At 37.6% G+C, this 20,365-nt stretch overlaps 2 protein-coding genes across 15 annotated transcripts in view; both read left to right on the top strand.

The window, feature by feature from the left end:
• The window catches only part of RAI14 (retinoic acid induced 14), a 157,660-nt gene extending 141,546 nt beyond the window's left edge, over positions 1-16,114 (top strand). For 7 of the 8 annotated variants that reach the window (XM_012541460.3, XM_023496147.2, XM_031963933.1 and 4 more), the window contains 10 exons: positions 360-538; positions 731-759; positions 2,200-2,286; positions 3,147-3,233; positions 5,206-5,263; positions 6,871-6,989; positions 8,056-9,573; positions 10,927-11,076; positions 13,405-13,470; positions 14,156-16,114. In XM_012541460.3, coding sequence (XP_012396914.1) covers positions 360-538; positions 731-759; positions 2,200-2,286; positions 3,147-3,233; positions 5,206-5,263; positions 6,871-6,989; positions 8,056-9,573; positions 10,927-11,076; positions 13,405-13,470; positions 14,156-14,233 — 2,371 coding nt within the window. In that variant the 3' untranslated portion in view covers positions 14,234-16,114. The remainder of the gene's footprint in view (positions 1-359; positions 539-730; positions 760-2,199; positions 2,287-3,146; positions 3,234-5,205; positions 5,264-6,870; positions 6,990-8,055; positions 9,574-10,926; positions 11,077-13,404; positions 13,471-14,155) is intronic. The other variant, XM_031963945.1, reaches the window with a different exon arrangement.
• Positions 16,115-19,890: 3,776 nt separating this feature from the next.
• The window catches only part of TTC23L (tetratricopeptide repeat domain 23 like), a 54,648-nt gene continuing 54,173 nt past the window's right edge, over positions 19,891-20,365 (top strand). For 3 of the 7 annotated variants that reach the window (XR_004233536.1, XR_004233538.1, XR_004233539.1), the window contains exon 1: positions 19,900-20,038. The gene's annotated coding sequence lies outside the window, so the exon portion shown is untranslated. Of the gene's footprint in view, positions 20,039-20,365 lie in introns of all 7 variants that reach the window. The other 4 variants (XM_031963983.1, XM_031963991.1, XM_031964020.1 and 1 more) reach the window with 3 other exon arrangements.

Here is a 20,365-nt window from a genome sequence, read left to right on the forward strand (position 1 = left end):
ATACTTTGTTACCACAATCTAGTCTAGTTATTTTTAAATGTATTGTGTGCACATTTAATTTCATATTTGTACTGTGCCATCAGCATAAATTACAAGAGATTGTAATCAGTCTCTCTAGCAGCCTTGCTCTCCTTCCTTTGTGCTGTCTCTGTCTCTCTGTCTCTCTCTCTCTCTCTCTCTCTCTCCCTCTCTTCCTCTTTCTTTATCCCTTTCTTCCTTCCAACCAATACCTCTTTATTCTTTTTCTTTGCCCCATGTCCTTTCTTTTTTAAGGGGGGGGAAAAAAGGAAGTGTTTCCCCAGAGAGCATTCATTCCTGTTTTCTTAGGACTAATCTAGTATCTCCTTTTTTTTCTCCAGAACTGCTCTTATTCTGGCTTGTGAAACTGGCAACTCTAACATGGTGGAAGCCTTAATTAAAAAGGGTGCAGACTTAAACCTTGTGGATTCTCTTGGACACAATGCCTTACATTATTCCAAACTCTCAGAAAATACAGGAATTCAAAGCCTTCTATTATCAAAAATCTCTCAGGACACTGGTATGTGAAAGAAAATAACCAGTGTTGTTTTAAGGTTTCCCACTATATTTTCCCCAAAGGATAAAATAATTTAAATGTTAGACTTTTTCTACTTAAAGTATTAGTATTGTTACCTAGTCTATCTCCCTCCTCCCCCAAATGGATTTCCATCTTTTAAGATTTAAAAAGTTCATTTCCCCCCTTTCTCTACAGATGTAAAGACTCCGACAAAACCAAAGCAGGTATTTATTGGAGCTGGTGGTATAGAGGGTGGGGGTGGCAAATGTTGCCTTTGAATTTTCAATAGTAGGAACTTTAAAAATGTTTGACTCAGAACAAGTTTGTGCTCTGTTGCTACAGTAATACAGACTTAAAAACAATTTTGACAGGATTGGAATGTCATTCTTTGGGTCTTAATCTAATGTTTTGAGGGAGGTGGTGTAATATATATTTAATAGAAATACATTTAGAGTTGTAAACAACCTAGAGGCCATTTAGTCCAATCCCCTCTTTTTATAGATAAAGAAATCAAGGCACAGTGGTGAGATGACTTACCCAGGATGGCATGCATAATAAATGAGAGTTGATATTTTAACACTTCTTATTCCAAACCCAGCCTTTTTTTTTTTTTTTCCCTGTTGAAATATAGAATGTATGTAATGTTTGGAGCCGGTACTTCAAAAAAAATTTGAAGAGCATGTAACTTTAAACTTAGAAGTTTCATTAAAAATTACCCTGGGACTTAGCTGTAGAATAATCCTTAAATCATAGTCATGGAATAAAACTTAGTACAGTAAACTTTATATATACTACAGAACTATGCAATTTTGGAAGATTTAAGTTGACTTAATTTTAAAAAGAGAAAAAAGAGTAAATACTTCATAAATTATGAACTAGTTTAAGACCCCTTTCTAGTCTGTTTCATCTACCTGTTTGGGTTTTCTGCTGAAAACTTTTTAACTGTTTGTTTGCCTTATCTGTAAGGAAGCATGCACTTGGCTGTTACTTATAGATATCTATTTCCTCACTGAGCAACATTTGTATTTCCCAGAGTTACAGAATACTTTATTAAATGCTGAGTTCTGTGTTTACAAAAGTTAATTTTGGGGGAAAGGGGAAGAATGATATCCTGTTTATGAGATCATCTTTTTGGCTTTGTAGCCATTAAAAAAAATAGATTTGGGTTTTTTTTTTTTTTTTTTAACTTGTTGGAAAAAGATTCCAGGTATTCCAAGGAAAGGAGAAAAGAATCATGTTAAAAGAGAGGAAATTGTAAGCAATATATCCTGTTGTATATCTACACTTGCCCTTTACACAGTAGGCATGTAATACATATTTGCTGAGTCAATAACTACAATAAATGATTCCTTCTCCCAATCTTTCATCACCTTGTTTGATATTTTTATGCTTCTCCCCCTCTCCCATTGAAGCATGAGATGTCAAAAGGAAACTTAGCATGCCTAAATACTATATTTTTTTGTTCATATGTTTGACCCAGGTATTTACATAAAATTACATATAAATATATATATATATAGAGAGAGAGAGAGAGAGAGAGAGAGAGAGAGAGAGAGAACAACTGCATGTGCTATTGAGATTTTTGTTTATTTTGAAAAACTACTTGCTCAAACTTTACTAACCAGACTAACCCACCTCCCTTCTCTGGCCTGTGAAACTTCCAGCATGATCAAGTCTCTAAAATAAGCTCAGAAAGAAGTGGAACTCCCAAAAAACGCAGAGCTCCACCACCACCTATCAGTCCTTCCCAGGTAAAATAAAATAAAATAAAAAGAAATAATATAGCAAAATTAAAATTTTTTTAACTTTAGTACTAAAAGAAAGAAGTGATAATACATCAATTGAATGATATACTTGAACTTTAGCATTATTTGTTTCTTAATATTACTTTGCATAGTATAGTAAAAGGATGTCATTACCAGTCAATGAAAACAAGTTTGTTTTGTTTTATCACAAAACTGGGAGAAATGTACCAGGTTCTAAAAGGAGGATATAGCTAAATAGTTATGGATGAAACTTATTGGAAGGTGATTTATTTTCAGTTTATGATCCAGTTCTTAATTATCTGCACAAATAGGATAGAACAATGGTACTGATAAGGGGAAAAAAGTTTTATTAGATTCCCCAAAAATGTATCATACTAATTGGTTGAAACTGAGGAAATATAAAATTAATGTGCATTCTCTAAGTCCCCGATATCTCATTCTGTGTGTATGTGTAGGCAAGAGTCCAGAAATTAGTGGAGTAGCAAATAAACAAAGCATCCTAGCAGTTAAGATTTTATGCAGATCTTCCACAAAGGGAGAGAAAATCTATCCAAAGATATAATAAGAGAATTATGTGTCTTCCATGGAGTTTGTTTAAAAGCATTTTAGTTTACTTATCCATCATTTTCTCCAACTCCAGTAAAGCTTCTTGTGGGCTGTGGATTGTTTGAATTTGGGTTTGAACTAAGTTGAAAATAGATAAACTCTTCCTTTTAAAACTTGATTTGACTGCTACTCATCTGGAATATTAGGTCACTTGGCAATGAATTATCAAGTGGCACACAAGTAAAAAAACAATTTGAAGAAACATTCTCTATTAGTGATTTTATTTTTTGTTTTTTCAGCTGAGTGACCTGTCTACGCCACGTTCAATAACTTCAACTCCATTGTCAGGAAAAGAAGCAGTTTTTTTCCCTGAGCAATCTTTCAAGGTATTCTATTTTTTGGAGGGGGGTGGAGTAGGGGAAAAGAGAGATTGAAATTGAATAGATATATCACAAGAGTAAGCCTCTATGTTCAGAAGTCATATAATTTAATAGAAAAACCAAAATAATCATACAAATATTTTAATTAAACACATCTTTGCTTAACAACTAACTTAGGAGGGAGAATAAAACCTTCAGTGATGATAATAAAACAATATCTGCTTCCCCTTATCTTGGAGCTGTTCCAGCAAGATGCTTCATTTTAGGTCCATCTGTTTGTTAAGAAACTTTAGATGACAGTGCCTGGCTATTATAATCACATGCCCAAGACATTCTAGATCCTTAAGTCAGGGGGAAAAAAAGTCATACTACTGTAATTCAGTGTCTTTGTCTCTTCTAATGTGGCAATGACTCAAAAAGAAATCACACATTCCAGAAAGGAATTCTGCCACCAGCCAAGTGATTTGGGAAAGAGGAAAGTAAAAGAATTCATTTCCTGGGGGTGGGGAAAGTATTAGAAGTGAGACTGTTTTAAAAACAAGAATTTTCCTCATTCTTGCACCTTCTTCCTCTGCAAAAAATCTGACTGCTTAAGCTTTTAACTTGTGAAAAATTCTGTCTAGATCTTTATCTACTACTCATCCAAGTGAAGTATTTTATTTTATTTATTTTCAAAGGTCCCTTCCTTTGAAATTTTCAAGGATGAAGGAAAGGAAATCATTTAGGGCTGCCATATCAGAGCATATAAGCATTTTTAAAATTAAAACATTCAAAATGAGATAGTTACATTTAGTTTTTTATGTAGTCTTTATTGTAATTTTATTTTATTAATTTTATTTTATTTTATTTTATTTTATTTTTTTTTTTTTTGCTGAGGCAGTTGGGATTAAGTGACTTGCCCCCAGTCATATAGCTAGGAGGAAGTGTTAAGTGCCTGAGATCAGATTTGAACTCAGGTCCTCCTGACTTTAGGATTGGTACTCTATCCACTGTGCCACCTAGCTGTCCTTATTGTGATATTTTAAATAAAGGTTAGAAAGAAATTGTTAATATCAATATTATAACCTATTCAGAGAAGATTGGAGATAAGAAGTAGTGTAGAACAATGAAAAGAGAATTTAATTTGGGATCCAAAGGCCCGTGTTTGAATCCCAGCTCTGCTACTTATTACTCATGTGACTTTGGGCAAGTCATTAACTTTTCTAGTCCTTGTTTGTAAAATGAATCATAGTGGCTGATTTCTAAAATTGATTTCCAGCTCCCATTCTTGGAGAATGAAAAGACTAAAAAAACAGTATTCTTCAATTAAAAAGCAAACAAACAAACTTGGCAAATAAATTAATAGGTAGCTATGTGGTAGTAGGCAAGTGAATTTTCAGTATTCCAGGCTTCACTCTTTATAAGACTTGAAAGAGACTTGTCATTTCTGATCTTGGGATGTAGCTCATTAAAAAAGCTATTAGGTTAGGCATGGGAGTTCAGACCTGCATTCCTGGTCTGGTAGCTATCTCATGCTTGGGAACTCTGGTGTGTGCTAGGCTGTATGGGTAGCCTTCAGGGGTGGAGGGTCCACCACCAGGTTGCCCCAGAAGGAAAACATGTGCCCAGATCAGAAACAGAGTTGGTCAGAGCTCCCATGCCAATCAAAGTAGGATCAGACCCCGAGTGTCCCCTGCAATTCTGGCTTGGGCAAGATAAGAAGACCACGTCTGTTGTTATTAAAGTTATCGCAGGTTTTAAGCATTAAAAATGTTATATTTGTTCAGCAAAATTTTTTGGATTTTTTTTTTTTTTTAATAAGGACACATTTTAAAGAATATTCCTTTTCTACTGATTTTAATTATAAATGAGAATTTTCAGAATTCTTTTTATTTTATAATTTTACCTGACTTCACAATGATATGTAGCCATGTCTTTTTTGTTTGTTTTATTTTTAAATGAAAGTTCCAAAAATTAATCAAGTCACTTTGTATTTCAGCAGGAAGAGGTTAGCTCTCTACGGGATAACAAAGACCGACTGAGTGATAGTACTGCAGGTAAGGTATAGAGGCTGAGCTTGCTGACATCAGGGGGGAGTAATGGAAGAGGAATGGTTATCCTTGTTCCAGAAGCTAACACTTATCCCTTTTTAGTTCCAACAGTGCTTCACGTATGATAGATTCTAAAGCAGCCTAGTGGGAACACTTTGAGAGAGACAGATTACTATGTGTCTTGTATTAGCCTACGGCACTTTAAATTGTAGCAATGGGGGATTTGGTGCAGTGGATAAGGCATCAGCCCTGAGGTCAGGAGGACTTGAGTTCAAATCTGACCTCAGACGCTTCACACTTCCTAGCTGTGTGACTCTGGGCAAGTCACTTAATCCCAATTGCCTTGGCCAAAAAAAAAAAAAAAAAAAAGTAGCAGTGTTAAGTTTTCCATTTCCTAAAGAAGAATGATATTACTGACTTTTAAGTATTAGATTTAGATACTAGGTTTAAAATACAGCAGTATTTCTTTAGCAAAAATTACCTCATTTAAAATTATATCCACCCCCTAGACCCTTTCAAAGTGCCATGATATTGTCAGTAGAAATCAGAAATTTGATGTGACAATATACCCTTCACTGAAGTTGGAAGTTGCCAGGTGGCAAGATTGCTAATAGAGAAAGCCCTTTCAATATAAAAGAAAATTTGCCCATGAAGAATTTTTATCTTACATCCCATAAGACTTAAATGAAGTTTGTAAAATGTGATCTGATGCTGTGATAGAGGTAAAATCAACCTTTATTGAGTGTGCTTCAAGCACTAATGTCAGAGTGTTCAGTGTCCAAATTTTATGTGAGCTTTATTTAACCTTTTTCCTGTAAGCAGTAGGGAGACGTTGACAGGTTTTGAGCAAGGAAACAACATATGGTTGAATGAGTGCTTTTAAGAATCCTAGGAGTGCTGTGACAGATGAATTGGAAAGGAAAAATACTATCTGTAGTGGTATAGTGCAACTGAGGGTGTAGGATTCCTGACTTTGCTCCTATGGACAAAGTACTTCTAACCCTTCAGATTTTTACTTTCCTTCTTTGTCTAAGGAAGGGCTTAAATGACCTAATATCACTTCAGTCTTTTGATCCAGCAATCAAATTATTGTTATACTTTATTGGAGTGTAGCAATAGGAAAGTGAGCTAGGAAAAGAACAGATGTAAAAAAAAATGCAAAGGAAGTAGAAAGAAGAACCAAAGTGGTAGCTGTGGGATTTTGAGTTTGGGAGAATGGTGTGTTACCACTCTATTATAGGAAAATTAGGAGGAAAAGCTATCTTTTGAATCAGATTCAGAGTTCATTTCAGGGCAGGTAGGTGGCACATAGGATAAGAGTGCCCAGATTGCAATCAGGAACACTCTTCTCCATGAGTTCAAATCCAGCCTCAGACACTAACTGTGAGGCTCTGGGCAAATCACTTACCCCTGTTTGGCTCAGATTTCTCATCTGTAAAATTAGCTGGAGAAGGAAATGGCACTATACACTATAGTATCGTTGCCAAAAACCTCAAATGGTGTCACAGAGTTGGACATGATTAAACAACAGAACCAACAGTGAGTTCTGTTTTTAGACCTACTGAGTTTAAGAGGAATGAAAATGAACTCTTTTTTTGTTTTTGTTTTTAAAGGTGCTGATAGTTTATTGGATGTGAGTTCTGAAGCGGATCAGCAAGATCTTCTCACACTCTTGCAAGCAAAAGTCGCTTCTCTTACCTTGCATAATAAAGAATTACAAGACAGATTGAAAGTAAGTAGGCTGGGATTTTTCTATATATTTTATAATGTGAGGTTACTTGATTTGAGGAGGGAGCATTCTCTCTTTTTTTTTTTTTTTTTTTTTTGCAAATGATGTTAATCGTTTTGCAAATTACAAACACTGGTCATTTATTTAGAAATTCATTTAGTAATTCAACAGATTTGACAACAACTAGGTATGGGCAGCTAGATTGTACTGGGCTTAGAGTCAGAAAGATCTTCAAAGTTCAAATCTGGCCTTTGACACTTACTGTTTAATCCTGGGCAAATTACTTAACAATTTGCCTCAATTGTGAGCTGAAGAAGAAAATGGTAAATATTCCAGTATCCTTTGCCAAGAAAAACCCAAATGGGATCATTGAGAATTAGACACAACTGAAAAATGACTCACAAAACCAATGGAATAGATGCAAGATGGACACATGGAAGTAACCTAGAGTTAAGACCTGAGTTCAAATCCAGCCTGAGATACTGACTAGATGTGTGACTCTAGCCTAGTCACTCAACCTCTGTTTGTCTCAGTTTCCTCATTTGTAAAATGAAGACAGTAGTCCCTGGCTCCCAGGGTTGTGAAGATCAAATGAGATAACAATTTAAAAGCACTTAGCACAGTGCTTGGCATAAGCACTATATGAATGTTAGCTCTTAATATCATTAAGTATATGTTCTCTCCCAGGTGCAAAAAAAGGGTGGGGAGAATCTATGTTCTCCCAGGTGCAAAAAAAGGGTGGGAAGAATCCTTCCACATTCTTCCCTGGAAAAAGGGCTTTGACCACTTCAAAGAGAACCCATATTTTGTGGTATTTTCAAAACATTCCAGAGGAATCTCAGCAGTTTTAATCTGTGTCATAGAACAATATCCAGGGAGATGTGTCTCCCATGTCCTGAATGACATTTCTCTCTAAGGATGCAGGGCCTAGGAGATGGACATTGATAGGTAACTATGTTCCACTCAAGTATAGATGATTCTTTCCAATTGGTCAACTCTTTATCACACTGGAAATGTTTATTATTCTTTTTCTTTTTCTTTTTTTTTTTTTTTTTAATTTATTTAACAGGCCAGAACATCCAAGGAGGTTGAGGCAGACTTAAGTACTGACTCTTACCATTCTACCCAGACTGACTTGGTCCCATTAGAAGATAAATCAAGTGAAACCTCTGCCTTTGTTTTAACCCATACTTTAAGTAAAGCCACTAGCAGCAGTGACATAAAAATTCAACAGCTACAGGAAATTTTACAGGATATGCAGATGAAACTGGATAGCTCAGAAGCAGAAAAGAGGGAGTTACAAGCCCAGCTCCAGTCTCGAGTTTCACAATCAATTTGTCTAAACAGCTCTGAGATTTCAGAAAATGGCTCTGATCTCAGCCAAAAGCTTAAGGAAACCCAGAGCAAGTATGAAGAGGCTATGAAAGAGGTCTTGAATGTGCAGAAGCAAATGAAATTAGGCCTTGTTGCTCCAGAAAATAAAGATAACAGTTTCTCTAATCTCCATGAGCTGAGGTCCACAGATGAAGCTATTGAAAAACTCAAGCAAGATCTACAGAAGGCATTAGAAGAAAGTGAAGGAAATAAAGAGAGAGTGAGAGAGTTAGAAGGGAAACTTGAAGAAAAGGAGAAAAGTCTGGCTGTCAAGCCATCTGTGGAAGAGTATGAAAAAATAAGAAACTCATATTGCTCTGTGATTGAGAATATGAACCAAGAGAAAGCCTTTTTAATTGAGAAATATAAAGATGCTCAAGAAGAAATAAAAAAATTACAAGAGACTTTGAAAAGTCAGACACCACAAGAATCCACTGATGATGCTGGAGACATGAAAGAAGCAATGAACAGAATGATCGATGAACTCAATAAGCAGGTAACTGAGCTCTCCCAGTTATACAAGGAAGCCCAGGCTGAGCTCGAGGACTACAGGAAGAGGAAGTCACTGGAGGATGTCACTTCTGAATATATCCATAAAGATGAGCATGAGAAGCTTATTCAGGTGACAAATGTGTCCAGGGTGAAAGCTGAAGATGAACTATCTGAAATGAAATCCCAGTATTCAAAGGTATTGAATGAAGTAACACAGCTCAAGCAGCTAGTCGATACTCAAAAGCAAAATTCCGTGTCCATCACAGAACATTTGCAAGTGATAACCACTCTCCGGAGCACTGCAAAAGAAATGGAGGAGAAAATAAACAGTCTCAAAGAGCAGCTTGCAGGCAAGGAAACCGAAGTGGCCAATCTAGAGAAACATCTTTTGGAAGAAAAAGCAGCAATGAACGACGCTATGGTACCTAGAGCCTCCTATGAAAAACTCCAGTTGTCTTTGGAAAGTGAAGTGAATGCATTGACATCTAAATTGCAGCATTCAGTGAAGGAGCGAGAGAAGGTGTCCTTAGACTTGGCACAGGTGAGAAATGAAGTCTCACAGATAAGAAGGGAAAAGGACAGTATTCAAAATCTCCTGAAAACTAAGGAACAGGAGGTAAATGAACTTCATCAAAAGTGCCAGCAAGCTCAAGAAGAACTTACAGAAATGAGAAGATATTCTGAGAGCTCTTCAAAATTAGAAGAGGACAAAGATAAGAAGGTTGGTGAAACTTTTTTTTTTCCCTGTAATGCTGTCCTTTAGCAATTTCCTGGAAGCTTCTTAACCTTCCCCCCCCCCCCCCCAAAAAAAAAAAGCTCTTCGCTCAGTCATCCCTAGGCTACTCACCATAATGATATCACAGTACATAAAAGTGTTCTTTACCACTAACTTCCATGATTTTTATTTTCTTTGTGAATTCACTTGTCTCTAGAGCAGCTTAATAGAATATACCTTGATTCATTCATTAAAAGCATATAGTGTTTAAAATAAAAGTCCATAAAGCATTTTCAGTTGTTCAGTGCTTGGAATTCATGCATCTATAAAAATAATCATGCAGAAACCTAGCCAATGTCTTCTACTAAAGGTAAACTACCAATTTCAAACCTTGTTCTTGAATAAAAATTCTGTTTTTTCCTCACTGAAAAATTGAATAATCCTCAGCATTAATTCTATTCTTTAAAGGAGATATTCTCAAAAGTGTGGTCTGGTTACCTCTGGAGATATCCTTCCAGGGTATTTTCATAATAATAGTAAGACATTTTATTACTATACTTATTATTTTAAATATTAATAAGATAAACAAAAGGGCCTCTTTGGAAGGCCTCAGTAATTTTTAAGAGAGCAAATTGGTCCAAGACCAAAAAGCTTAAGAGTTTCTAGAATAATCAATAACCAGAATTAATAACCAAAGCCAATGGAAATACTCCCTGGACTTCATTTTCAAAGGAAGGTTGGAGAGGAAAAAGAAGGAATGTTTTCACCGAGTAGCCAGAGTTGTCTGTAGGGGACAAAGAACAACTAAAGTATCACCTCTTCCTGAATAATTGTTCATTGTCTGAATCTGCTTAGGTTTTCCGAATAATCAGTCCACTCTGTCAGATGCTTCTAATGTCATTGGCAGAAGCATCATGGGGTCTGGGTTTTTTTGTTTTTGTTTTTGTGTTTTTTAAGAATATGAACTAGGTAGTAGTGCTCTCTGAAATACGATAAATTACCTGAGAATTGAAAAAAACCTAAAGGGGATTCCTTATTTTAGAGTAACCTATCCAGAAAAGTTGGGACTTCTAAGACTTACCCCACCTGGCAACTGGTTAACTTTGGGCATGATGGCTTTTTTCTTTTATTAAGCATATTGTTGTTCCAGATGTTGCTGGCTGATTTTATAGTACATAGGAAAACCATGCCAGAGTTTTTAAGTATTTAATTCAAATGCTTTAAATTGGACATAAGCTTGTTTTGCTCTTTCAGTTGTCTTGTATAGTAACACTGTAGAAGAAATTAGTAAAAGCTGTTAAAGGCATGCCTTTGACATTTTGTTGTACAAGCATCTACATGTATCTCTCATTTCACTAGATAAATGAGATGTCCAAAGAAGTCATCAAATTAAAGGAAGCTTTGAACAGCCTTTCTCAGCTTTCCTACTCTACCAGTGCATCCAAGAGGCAAAGTCAGCACCTGGAGGCCCTACAGCAGCAAGTGAAGCAGTTACAGAATCAACTGACGGTAAGTTTGAATTTATTTCTTTTGACAGGTTGAGTGAAGGTAGTACAAGTCAATTCAGCTGAAGCAACTTAAAAAATTATCTACTGAGGGGAGTAACCTGAATGATTTGGTTTATTTGGTGGTGAAGATAAAAAGGTGAAACAAAGTGAATTGGGAGGATTGAGAGAAAGTATATACGATCTCTCTGTCCCTTTTCCCTATCCCTCCCACCCCCCACCCCAACCTCCCTTCCTCTGCCTCTCCTCTTTCTTTCTCTTCTTGTCTCTGTCACTTTTTCTCTTTCTTCCAATAGTGGATAGAAAACTAGCCCTGAAGTCAGGAAGATCTGAGTTCAAATCCATTTTCAGATACTTACTAGCCCAACTGTAAGATGAAGATGATAATAACATCACTTACTTAGCAAGCATTTATAAAGCATTGAGCACATACCTGAACCAGAATTATTAGCATTATTTAAATGCTAATTCCCTTGGCCCCATACTTCTCTTATTTACCCCCCTCCCTGTTCTCCTCTGCCCTCCCCCATCACGAAGTCATTGGCTCTCTCTGGCTAAGTTGTGTTTTAAGATTGTACTTCAGGTTTTTTAAATTAAAATAACTTCCCTAATAATTATATAGGAGGAGGAGCTATATCTGTGATTTCATTAGTGTGAGGAATTTCCCAGAAATTTCCTATATTAACTAATGTAAGTTGCATAAGAATGTTCTTATTAGGGGCTGGATTTGGTAATGATCAAATATACATAGCTTTCACCTTATTCCTGGGTGCTCTACTGGATCTACCATATAAAATATCTTCTTTCTCTTCCCCCACAAATCTAGTTCTTAGTTAGCAAGCATCTGAATTATAGTTTTATAATGAAATGAGGATTACTTTGTCTCCCCAATTTTTTCTGGTTTCAGAAAACAGTGATGTCTTCAGCATAGAATTGATATTGGTCCTTAATGTCCCTGAGATTCGATACATCTATCCTTTTTCTGTCTTGATATTGTGGACAATGCTGATAGAACTGGGGAGGCATGAATTAACCCCTCCCACCTCCATACTCTTATATCACTAACCAATAATGTTTTGAACAAAGAAGCTTTAGTTCATACTTGGGACAGTTTGGGATAGCTTTGTTCCTAGGGGTTTGATCTGGGACTTAGCTGTGGACTAGTGGAATAAAAAAATATGTAAATATGGACCTTAGCAGGGAATTCCTGAAACCCTAGGACATCTCCTTGCTGTTAGCTTTTATCTTCCTGAATTATTTTTTAACCACTGTTTACCTGGGGCATGTTTGAGTACATTTTTATTAAATGTAGAGTTTGAACCTCAGGGTCTGAGTAATTCATTGTGCTAGATGCTCCCCTTTTTGATTGCCCTGCCCCTCAGAGCAAAAAATACAAACCATGTAGTAGTAATTAGGAAGAAAGGATGCTTGCTGTTGCATATAGTTCTGTGTGTCTTTCTCCTCATAAAAAACCTATTACAACACACACACACACACACACACAATTTGTTGTTGTTCAGTTGTGTCTGATTCTACATGAACCCATGGAAAATCCATGGGGTTTTCTTGGTAAAAATACTGGAGGGGTTTGCCATTTTCTTCTCCAGTGTATCCTCATTTTACAGAGGAGGAACTGAGGCAAATAAGTGTTAAGTGACTATTTCAGAGTTACTAAGGTAGTAAATATCTGAAACTAGATTCCAGTTCAGGTCTTCTGAGTCCAAGCCCAGCCTCCAATCCACTGTACCACCTAGCACACATGTGTGTGCGCATGCTTCTGCACATACACATACATATATAAACTATAAAGTGATATGTAAGCATCAGTTATTATTATGGGTAATATAATACTAAGAAGAAGATACAGAAGCGAGCGAGCTAGGCTTAGTCATAAAAACCTGAGTTCAGATTTCACCTCTAACACTTGCTAACTGGGTGAGCTTATGTAAGGCGTGTAGCCCCTCTTCTTGTCTCAGGCAGTTCACTCGGACTTATCTGAGTCATAGATGGGTTGTTTCAGCACTGGCAGGCCTCACCCTTCCCAAGCCCATAATTTTCTGAGTATAAGAATATTAAATGGCAAAACTTACTTAAAAGGAACACCACGTATCTGGAATTGTAACATGCAATGATCCTACAACCTTGTGGAGACCTTTTTTTTTTTTTTTTTTGCCAGAGTTCTCCGAAAGACACTATCTAAAAACCTCAGATGTTAGCCTGGCATCCTTCTTTATCTGAGGGGAACCCCATGGTCATCACTGTGACCCACTTTTTCCTTAGGCTTTCTTAATGACTAAGAGCTCTTTTTCATTTTAATCTTCTTAAATTCCAGGAATCCAAGAAACAACATCAGGAGATTGTCTCAGTTTACAGAATGCATCTTCTGTATGCTGTACAGGTATGGTCACAATCTACAGAGATACTTCCCCTACTCCCTTTACCAAAAAAAGAAATTTTTTAAAAAGTTGTTCCCATAGGTAAATTATGCAAAGAAGCAGACTTGACAAACGCCAAGGATAATATGAGCACAGACATTCAGGAGGGCAAAAGTGAGGGCTTCTTTAACTTAAAATATTGAAGGTCCCTTTTCATTTACTTTTGTCTACTTGAGGAAATTTGTGTCTAAGTGGGAAATTGAGAGGTACAATTCCCTGGAAGTATTGTAATACTTAGCTCTTTAGTATATTCGGATGGTACTGTTGATAACATCACCAACAGACCATGTGGTTTTAAGTGTTTCCGTTAGTGGTGGTAAATTTTTTCCACTGAGCACTATCCTTGTTGTCATCATCATTGACCAATGGCTTCCTAGCCAGTCAATGTAATAATTAATTAGACTTAAGAACATTGGCCAGAGTTCATTGAATCCCTGAGAGAAAAGTCACTTGACCTCTGCTTTAGTTTCCCTTGAAAGAGAACTGTACAGTAGGGCTGATCCTTTCCTAACTAAAGGGGATAAGAGTTCCTGGGTAAAGTATCTCATCATTATCAGATAGTTCATCATAAGTAACTGAGATATTATGGTCTGTCTATTCAGTTGTATTGTCTATTATTTTAATTGTATTTTTATCTAAATTTTCTAGGGTCAGATGGATGAAGATGTCCAAAAAGTACTGAAGCAAATTCTCACCATGTGTAAAAACCAGTCACAAAAGAAGTGAGATAGATTCTCTGGGACTCAGCGCCAACCCCTCATATTTGCCATATTTGCCTTAAAACAGGAGTTAGGGTTGGCAGTCACTGCCATTTTTCTAGTTTGTTGTATGCACTGTGAGTTCACATAGCTGCCCTCTCAGCTTCTTCCTTACACAAGGACTTCTGAGGATTGTCCCCAAGAGAAGACCTTCCATTCTTCAGAATTGTTTGTTGACTTTTAAGACCTAAAGTTACCAGCCTTGTGATGAGCTGAAACTGTTAATTCCAGATCTTGGTGCTGGCTAGTGCCACACTTGGTTTGGATCTGTGAGACTAAGGGACTTGATTGAAGCGGTCTGTTGGATGGTGGTGACCTGCAAATTTCCCACAGGATTTCTTGCTGGTCAGTCCTAGTTGTTGCAAATAATGTGGTGAATGCTGTTGGAATTCCTTTTTCCCATGGCTGCCCATCCACACCAACTTTTAGTTAGAAGCACCCAAGATTTCAGGCTGGAATTAACCCTTAACATGATTTAATTTCTAATCAAATTAACCCTAGGATTGGTTACAAGGTACAATACAAAAGCCCTCATCATATCTTCTGGATGGAGTGCATACCCAATTCCCAATCTGCCTTTCATTCTTAGAACTATGCTATTTAAACCAGCAATTGGATGAATAGGATTAACTAAAATATATAGGTTAAAGATTTCAAAAAAACAAAACAAACAAACAAACAAAAAAACCCTTTAAACAACACATTGCAAACAACCTATGCAAGCTTGCCTACTACTGTTGTCCATGAAGCTCAGGAAATCCAAGTACATGCTTTTCAACAAGGGATTACAGTAAACAATGCGTTTACAACCGAAAGAAATTCTTCGTAGTTCCTAACCTCACTTTTGTAAAGATGGGTTTTTTTTCCATTATATTTTTATTGGCTATTACAGATTTTTGGTACCTAAGCCATTTATTTCATAAAATTTGCATTACACTATGTTAACAAAATATTTTAGATAACTATGCTTTAGACTTAAAATGTCTTTGGGTAAAAGTTTTCAGCTGTAGCAATATGTACTAGAAGTACTCTCAGCTCATCACAAAACACCAGCAGATAGTAGGAGGTTTGGTCACGTGTCTGTGTGCTCTTGTAGCTGTCAAGCCTTCCTGGTGAACATGGCCTTGTTCTTTTGGCTGACTGTCAGGATATCATAACTCTGCTTACTTTTCCAGACATTGGGAGCATGACTAATGCCAGTCATTGAAAATTGGTAAAATCATAGTGCATAGCGGAGATGTAGGGAAGAAATACTTTCCTATTCCCATGCCATACTTAAAATTTAAAACTTGCTTGTAACTTCACTTAAGGCTTTATTTTTAATGGGGTATACAAATATAAATAAAAATCAGTCTCGTTAAGATGTTCCCAGAAGCTTGTGTCTGCTTTGACTGAGTAGAAAGTAGCTCAAGGCTTACTGGACTCTGCTGTCTAGAGTATATGCTCTCTAAACAATGGTAAAGCAAAATGGCTTTAAAACTTCCCATCAAATAATAGGTCTTGGTGTTGTTGTTTAATGATAATTTGATAATTTTGAAAAGACCCCAAAGAAATGTGAAAGGACTTGTTTGGGGGGGGAGGGGGGAGGGTTAGCACTTAAGAAAACATCACACACACACATACACACACACATACATACAAATTCAGCACACAAATGCTGCAGAATCTAAAACTTGAGACATTTTAAAGGTTTCCTGACAATTTTAGTCTTTTACTTTGTTTCATTATGCATATTTATTACAAGTATCCTGGTTAAATATTGAAAAGTTATACACTATAGTCTAGCATTTTTGTCTTTGTAATTTACAGGAGTTTATGGAGAAAATAAACTTTGGTTCCATTGTTTTCACTTCTGTCCAGTTTTTTAATTTCCTTATTCTCCACTTAGGTAGTTTGGGGAGAAGAAATATTGTGTTTAGCTATTTATAGTGTTTCAGGGGAAAACTCATATTTTAGCTATATCCATTAGAAAGAGTAATCAAATCAAAAACACTTATCAGTCAGTATAGTGGCTCCCACCTATAGTCTCTGCTACTGGGGAAGTTGGGGCTTTTGGATCACTTGAGCTCAGGAGTTTTGAGCTACAGTATTACTGAAGTCAATCAGGTGTCTACACTAAATTCACACAAATATGAAAATGGCGAGTGTCCAGGAGAGGCAGTTTAGAGAAAAGAGAGGAATCAGGGACCAATTGGGAGGCTATTGCAGAATTCCAATTGAAAAGTGATAAAAAGGCCTGAAATATAGGGATGGCTTCATGAGTAGAGTGAGGGAAAAGAGATGCTCTGGGCAAGATCTGCCAACTGATCAATGGATATTTGGGACATGTAGGGAATCAAGGATGCCACCAAAGTTGTAAACCTGAGTGACTAAAATTTTTTGTAAAATAGTAAGGGCGAAAGTTTGGATGACAAATGAGCTTTGGGGGAATGATAATGTTAATGGTATGTGAGAAACAACCCATTCGTAATTGCTTATATCTGACACTTTGTCTCACAAACCCAAAACAAAAGGAGGGTGTGTGTGGAATGTCTTACTCATGTCATTGTCTACCCTACCCAAGGGTGAGGATACCTCAGTGCACTATTCATCTCAAACTTGTCGTCCACTTGCATCCATCTTCCTGAATTCAAATCTGACCTCAGATACTTTTAGTTGTGTGACTCTGGGCAAGTCACTTAATTCTGCCTCAGTTTCCTCATCTGTAAAATGAGTTGGAGAAGGAAATGGCAAACCAGTTCAGTGTCTGCCAAGAAAACTCCAAATGGAGTAATGAAAAGTCAGAACTGAACAACAAAAGAGCCAGGACCATGTCCACAATGGAATAACCCTGTCCCACCCCAACACATTTTTAAATCCAGTCAATCTGAAGTATTTATTATAGATGCAAATCTTTTTATCACTATCTGGCACAGATAAGTACTTTTCATCTTACTGCCAACATCCTTAAATCAATGACCCAGCACTCTGGTCCTTGGGGAACTGAGATGATTATCTACCTTCTTATCACCACACCTCACTTCTCATTCCTATTTGCCATATCACAAAATCTGCATAACCATAAACCACATAACAAAGGTAATTTCTTTCCCGACTCTTCCAAACACTACAGACATTTTTAAAATTCCCCTGTCCTTTCCTGTAAAAGCATCACCTCTAAATAACAAACCCCACACCACTTCTAATATGTGCAGATTACTTGGATTTTTGAAGTTTAAGGAGTTGGAGAAGAGGATTCAGCCCTGCCTGGATAGCTTCCTTCCATAACACCTAACCATTAAACACTGTCCAAAGGCCCCATAAGGTACTAAGATTTAGATTTTATATTCATTGTTGAATTGAAAAAAATCAAGGAAATGGGCTCTGAAAAACTTTTGCTTGGTTCTGTGAAGATCCTAATTTAACTCGTTATTGGAATTAAGTTTTATTTAAAGGATTACATAATCAGTTATACAAAAATCACTCCTGGAGCAAATGAGGGTTATGCTCAAAGTGCTATAAAACTGCATATTCTTTGACCCAACAATATCATTATTAGGTCTGTATCCCAAAGAAATAAAAAAAGAGGAAAATCTACATGTATAAAAAATATAGCACCTTTTTTTGTGGTGGCAAAGAATTGGAAATTGAGGGGCTGCCCATCAATTGGGGAAAGGATGAAAACATTATGGTATGTGGATGTAATGGAATACTATTGGATTATGAGAAATGATGAGCAGGAGGATTTCATAAAAACCTGGAAAATTTTAAATGAACTGATGCTGAGTGAAATGAGCAGAATCAAGAGAACATCATACACAGTAACAGAAACATTGATGATGAACTTTGATAGACTTAGCTCTTCTCAATAATACAATGATCTAAGACCACTCCAAGACTCATGATGGAAAGTGCTATATCCAGAGAAAGAACTGGAGTTTGAATGCAGACTGAAGCATACTACTTTCACTTTTTAATTTTTTTTTCTCTCATGCCTTTTCCCTTTCTGATTCTTTCACAACATGACTAATGTATAAATGTTTTATTTGATTGTATATGTATAACTTATCAGATTTTTTCCCTTTTTTTGCTGCCTCAGCAAGGGAAAAGTCTTATAAAAGTGAATGTTCCAGCCCTGAATTCAGGAGGACCTGAGTTCAAATCTGGCCTCAGACACTTAGCACTTCCTAGCTGTGTGACTCTGGGCAAGTCACTTAACCCCAATTGCCTCAGCAAAAAAAAAAAAATGTTGAACCCTATCTTTACATGTAATTGGGAAAATATTAAGTGGGGGAAAAAAATCACTCCTACAGTGCACTTAACTGACATGGCTAAAAAGTACATAAACCCCAAATCTGGAATGAATGAAAACACCCTTTCTTTTTACAGATAAAGAACACAGAGAAGTTAATGCAGAGCACCAAATCACTTTTTGTCGGAGCTAGCCACATACAAGGCCAAGAAACTTAATGGCGTCCAATCGGATTGTAATTCCACTCAACTAACCCTGTAATTCCTTTTAGAGGCTGATGCGTTGTTTTTGCCCTTTACATTGTAAGTCTCTTGAGACACTGTGTTTTGTATATCTCTAGCACTTCGCACAGTGTTTTGAGTTCACACTAGGCACTTAACAAATATTCATTCACTGGAGGTAGTTACTCCTCTCTCTTGCATTGGTTACTCAGGGCGAGAGCTACCTTTCCGAAACGGAGGAAAAAGTGCTTGCTGTGACGGTGAGTCATATTCTATGAGTGAGGTCAAAAAGCACTCTCTTCCTGGATCTCTTTAAATCATCCCAACTAAAATCCGAAATTTCCCCTATTAGCAATACATTCCTTTGTATTAAATCACTGCCTTCTCAAGACAGTCTTTGGTGGAACGAAAAGAGCTAGATCGGGGAGTCAGTTGGCTTGGGCTGACTTTTACCACAGGACTGGCTGTGTGAACTTGGGCAGATTTTTAAACTTGCCTTGTAGTTCCCTCCCCCTGTAAAATGGAAATAATGTGCCACAAATTTTGTTTTTAACAATCAAATGAAATGATGCATGAAAAGCAATTCTCCAGATAAACGTGACCAGTTTTAAGCTTTACAATGCAAACGCCATTATGAACGGATATCAGTTCGAATTAGTGCTATTTTTTGTGTGTGTGTGAGTGCGTGAGGGACGATCTAGATAGAACCTGAATTTCGTTAGGATTGGATTGAATGCGGATTGTTAAAAATAGGGAGTGGTTACTACAATCAGGCGCGCCTACTTTGCTCGCTCTTATTTTCTACCAATGCACATGGTTCCCCCTTTTCTTGCTCCCATACAAGGGGCTTTCTTGGAGGAGCTCCGGGAATTTGGAGTGACCACGGTTTCCAAAGGGAAGGATGATTTGTGCTTGCTCGCGTCATTCCCGCACCCCACCCAGAGAAGCGGTCAAGGGACAGGAAAGGGCGGAAAGTGGGGCGCGCCCTACTCTCTTGCAGCGGCTGGCATTAGGCCCAATCCTTCTCTGCTTCCTCCCCATTCTGCAGCAAGCAGAGCGCTTAGGAGCAGCGGCCCGGCTCCCAGAGCGCGGGCATCCCTTCGGTTGCCGTGGCAACCGCCAAGGCCGCGTTCTGTTTTTTCCTGAGCACGGAGTATCCCGGCTGCAGAAGTCGCGGCATTCTGTCCCATTGTGTGGCGCGCCGGGCTGAAGACAGTAGGAGAAGAAGGGTCGCTAGTTCCCCACAGCTCCCATTCCGCAGCCCGGCGTAGGATGCGCTCTCCTGGTTGCAAAGTGCCCTGACATTTCCACGGGAAACCAGGTTGTCCCTTAAGCAAGAGGCTTTCTCCCCTCCTCCCACCTTCCTGTATCCTTGGAGCCAGGAAAGAGGATTTTTTGTGTGTGTGTGTGTGTGTGTGTGTGTGTGTGTGTGTGTGTGTTTCCACTGGCTCAATCAGGTAATCAGTGCCCCCTCCATCCTGACCCAGAGCCGATCAGGAAAGGTGGAATCCCTCCCGCTCAGGGTCTTCCCCAGTACTCCCACCTTGGAAGAACCCCATCCGGAAACAGGACTAAGGAACAATAAAGCAACTTCAGGGAAAGAAAAACGAGACTGAAACCTCTCTCTCACCTCCTTCTCTCCCCAAAG

Source organism: Sarcophilus harrisii, chromosome 1, assembly GCF_902635505.1.
Source record: "Sarcophilus harrisii chromosome 1, mSarHar1.11, whole genome shotgun sequence".
NCBI classification, from domain to species: Eukaryota; Metazoa; Chordata; class Mammalia; order Dasyuromorphia; family Dasyuridae; genus Sarcophilus; species Sarcophilus harrisii.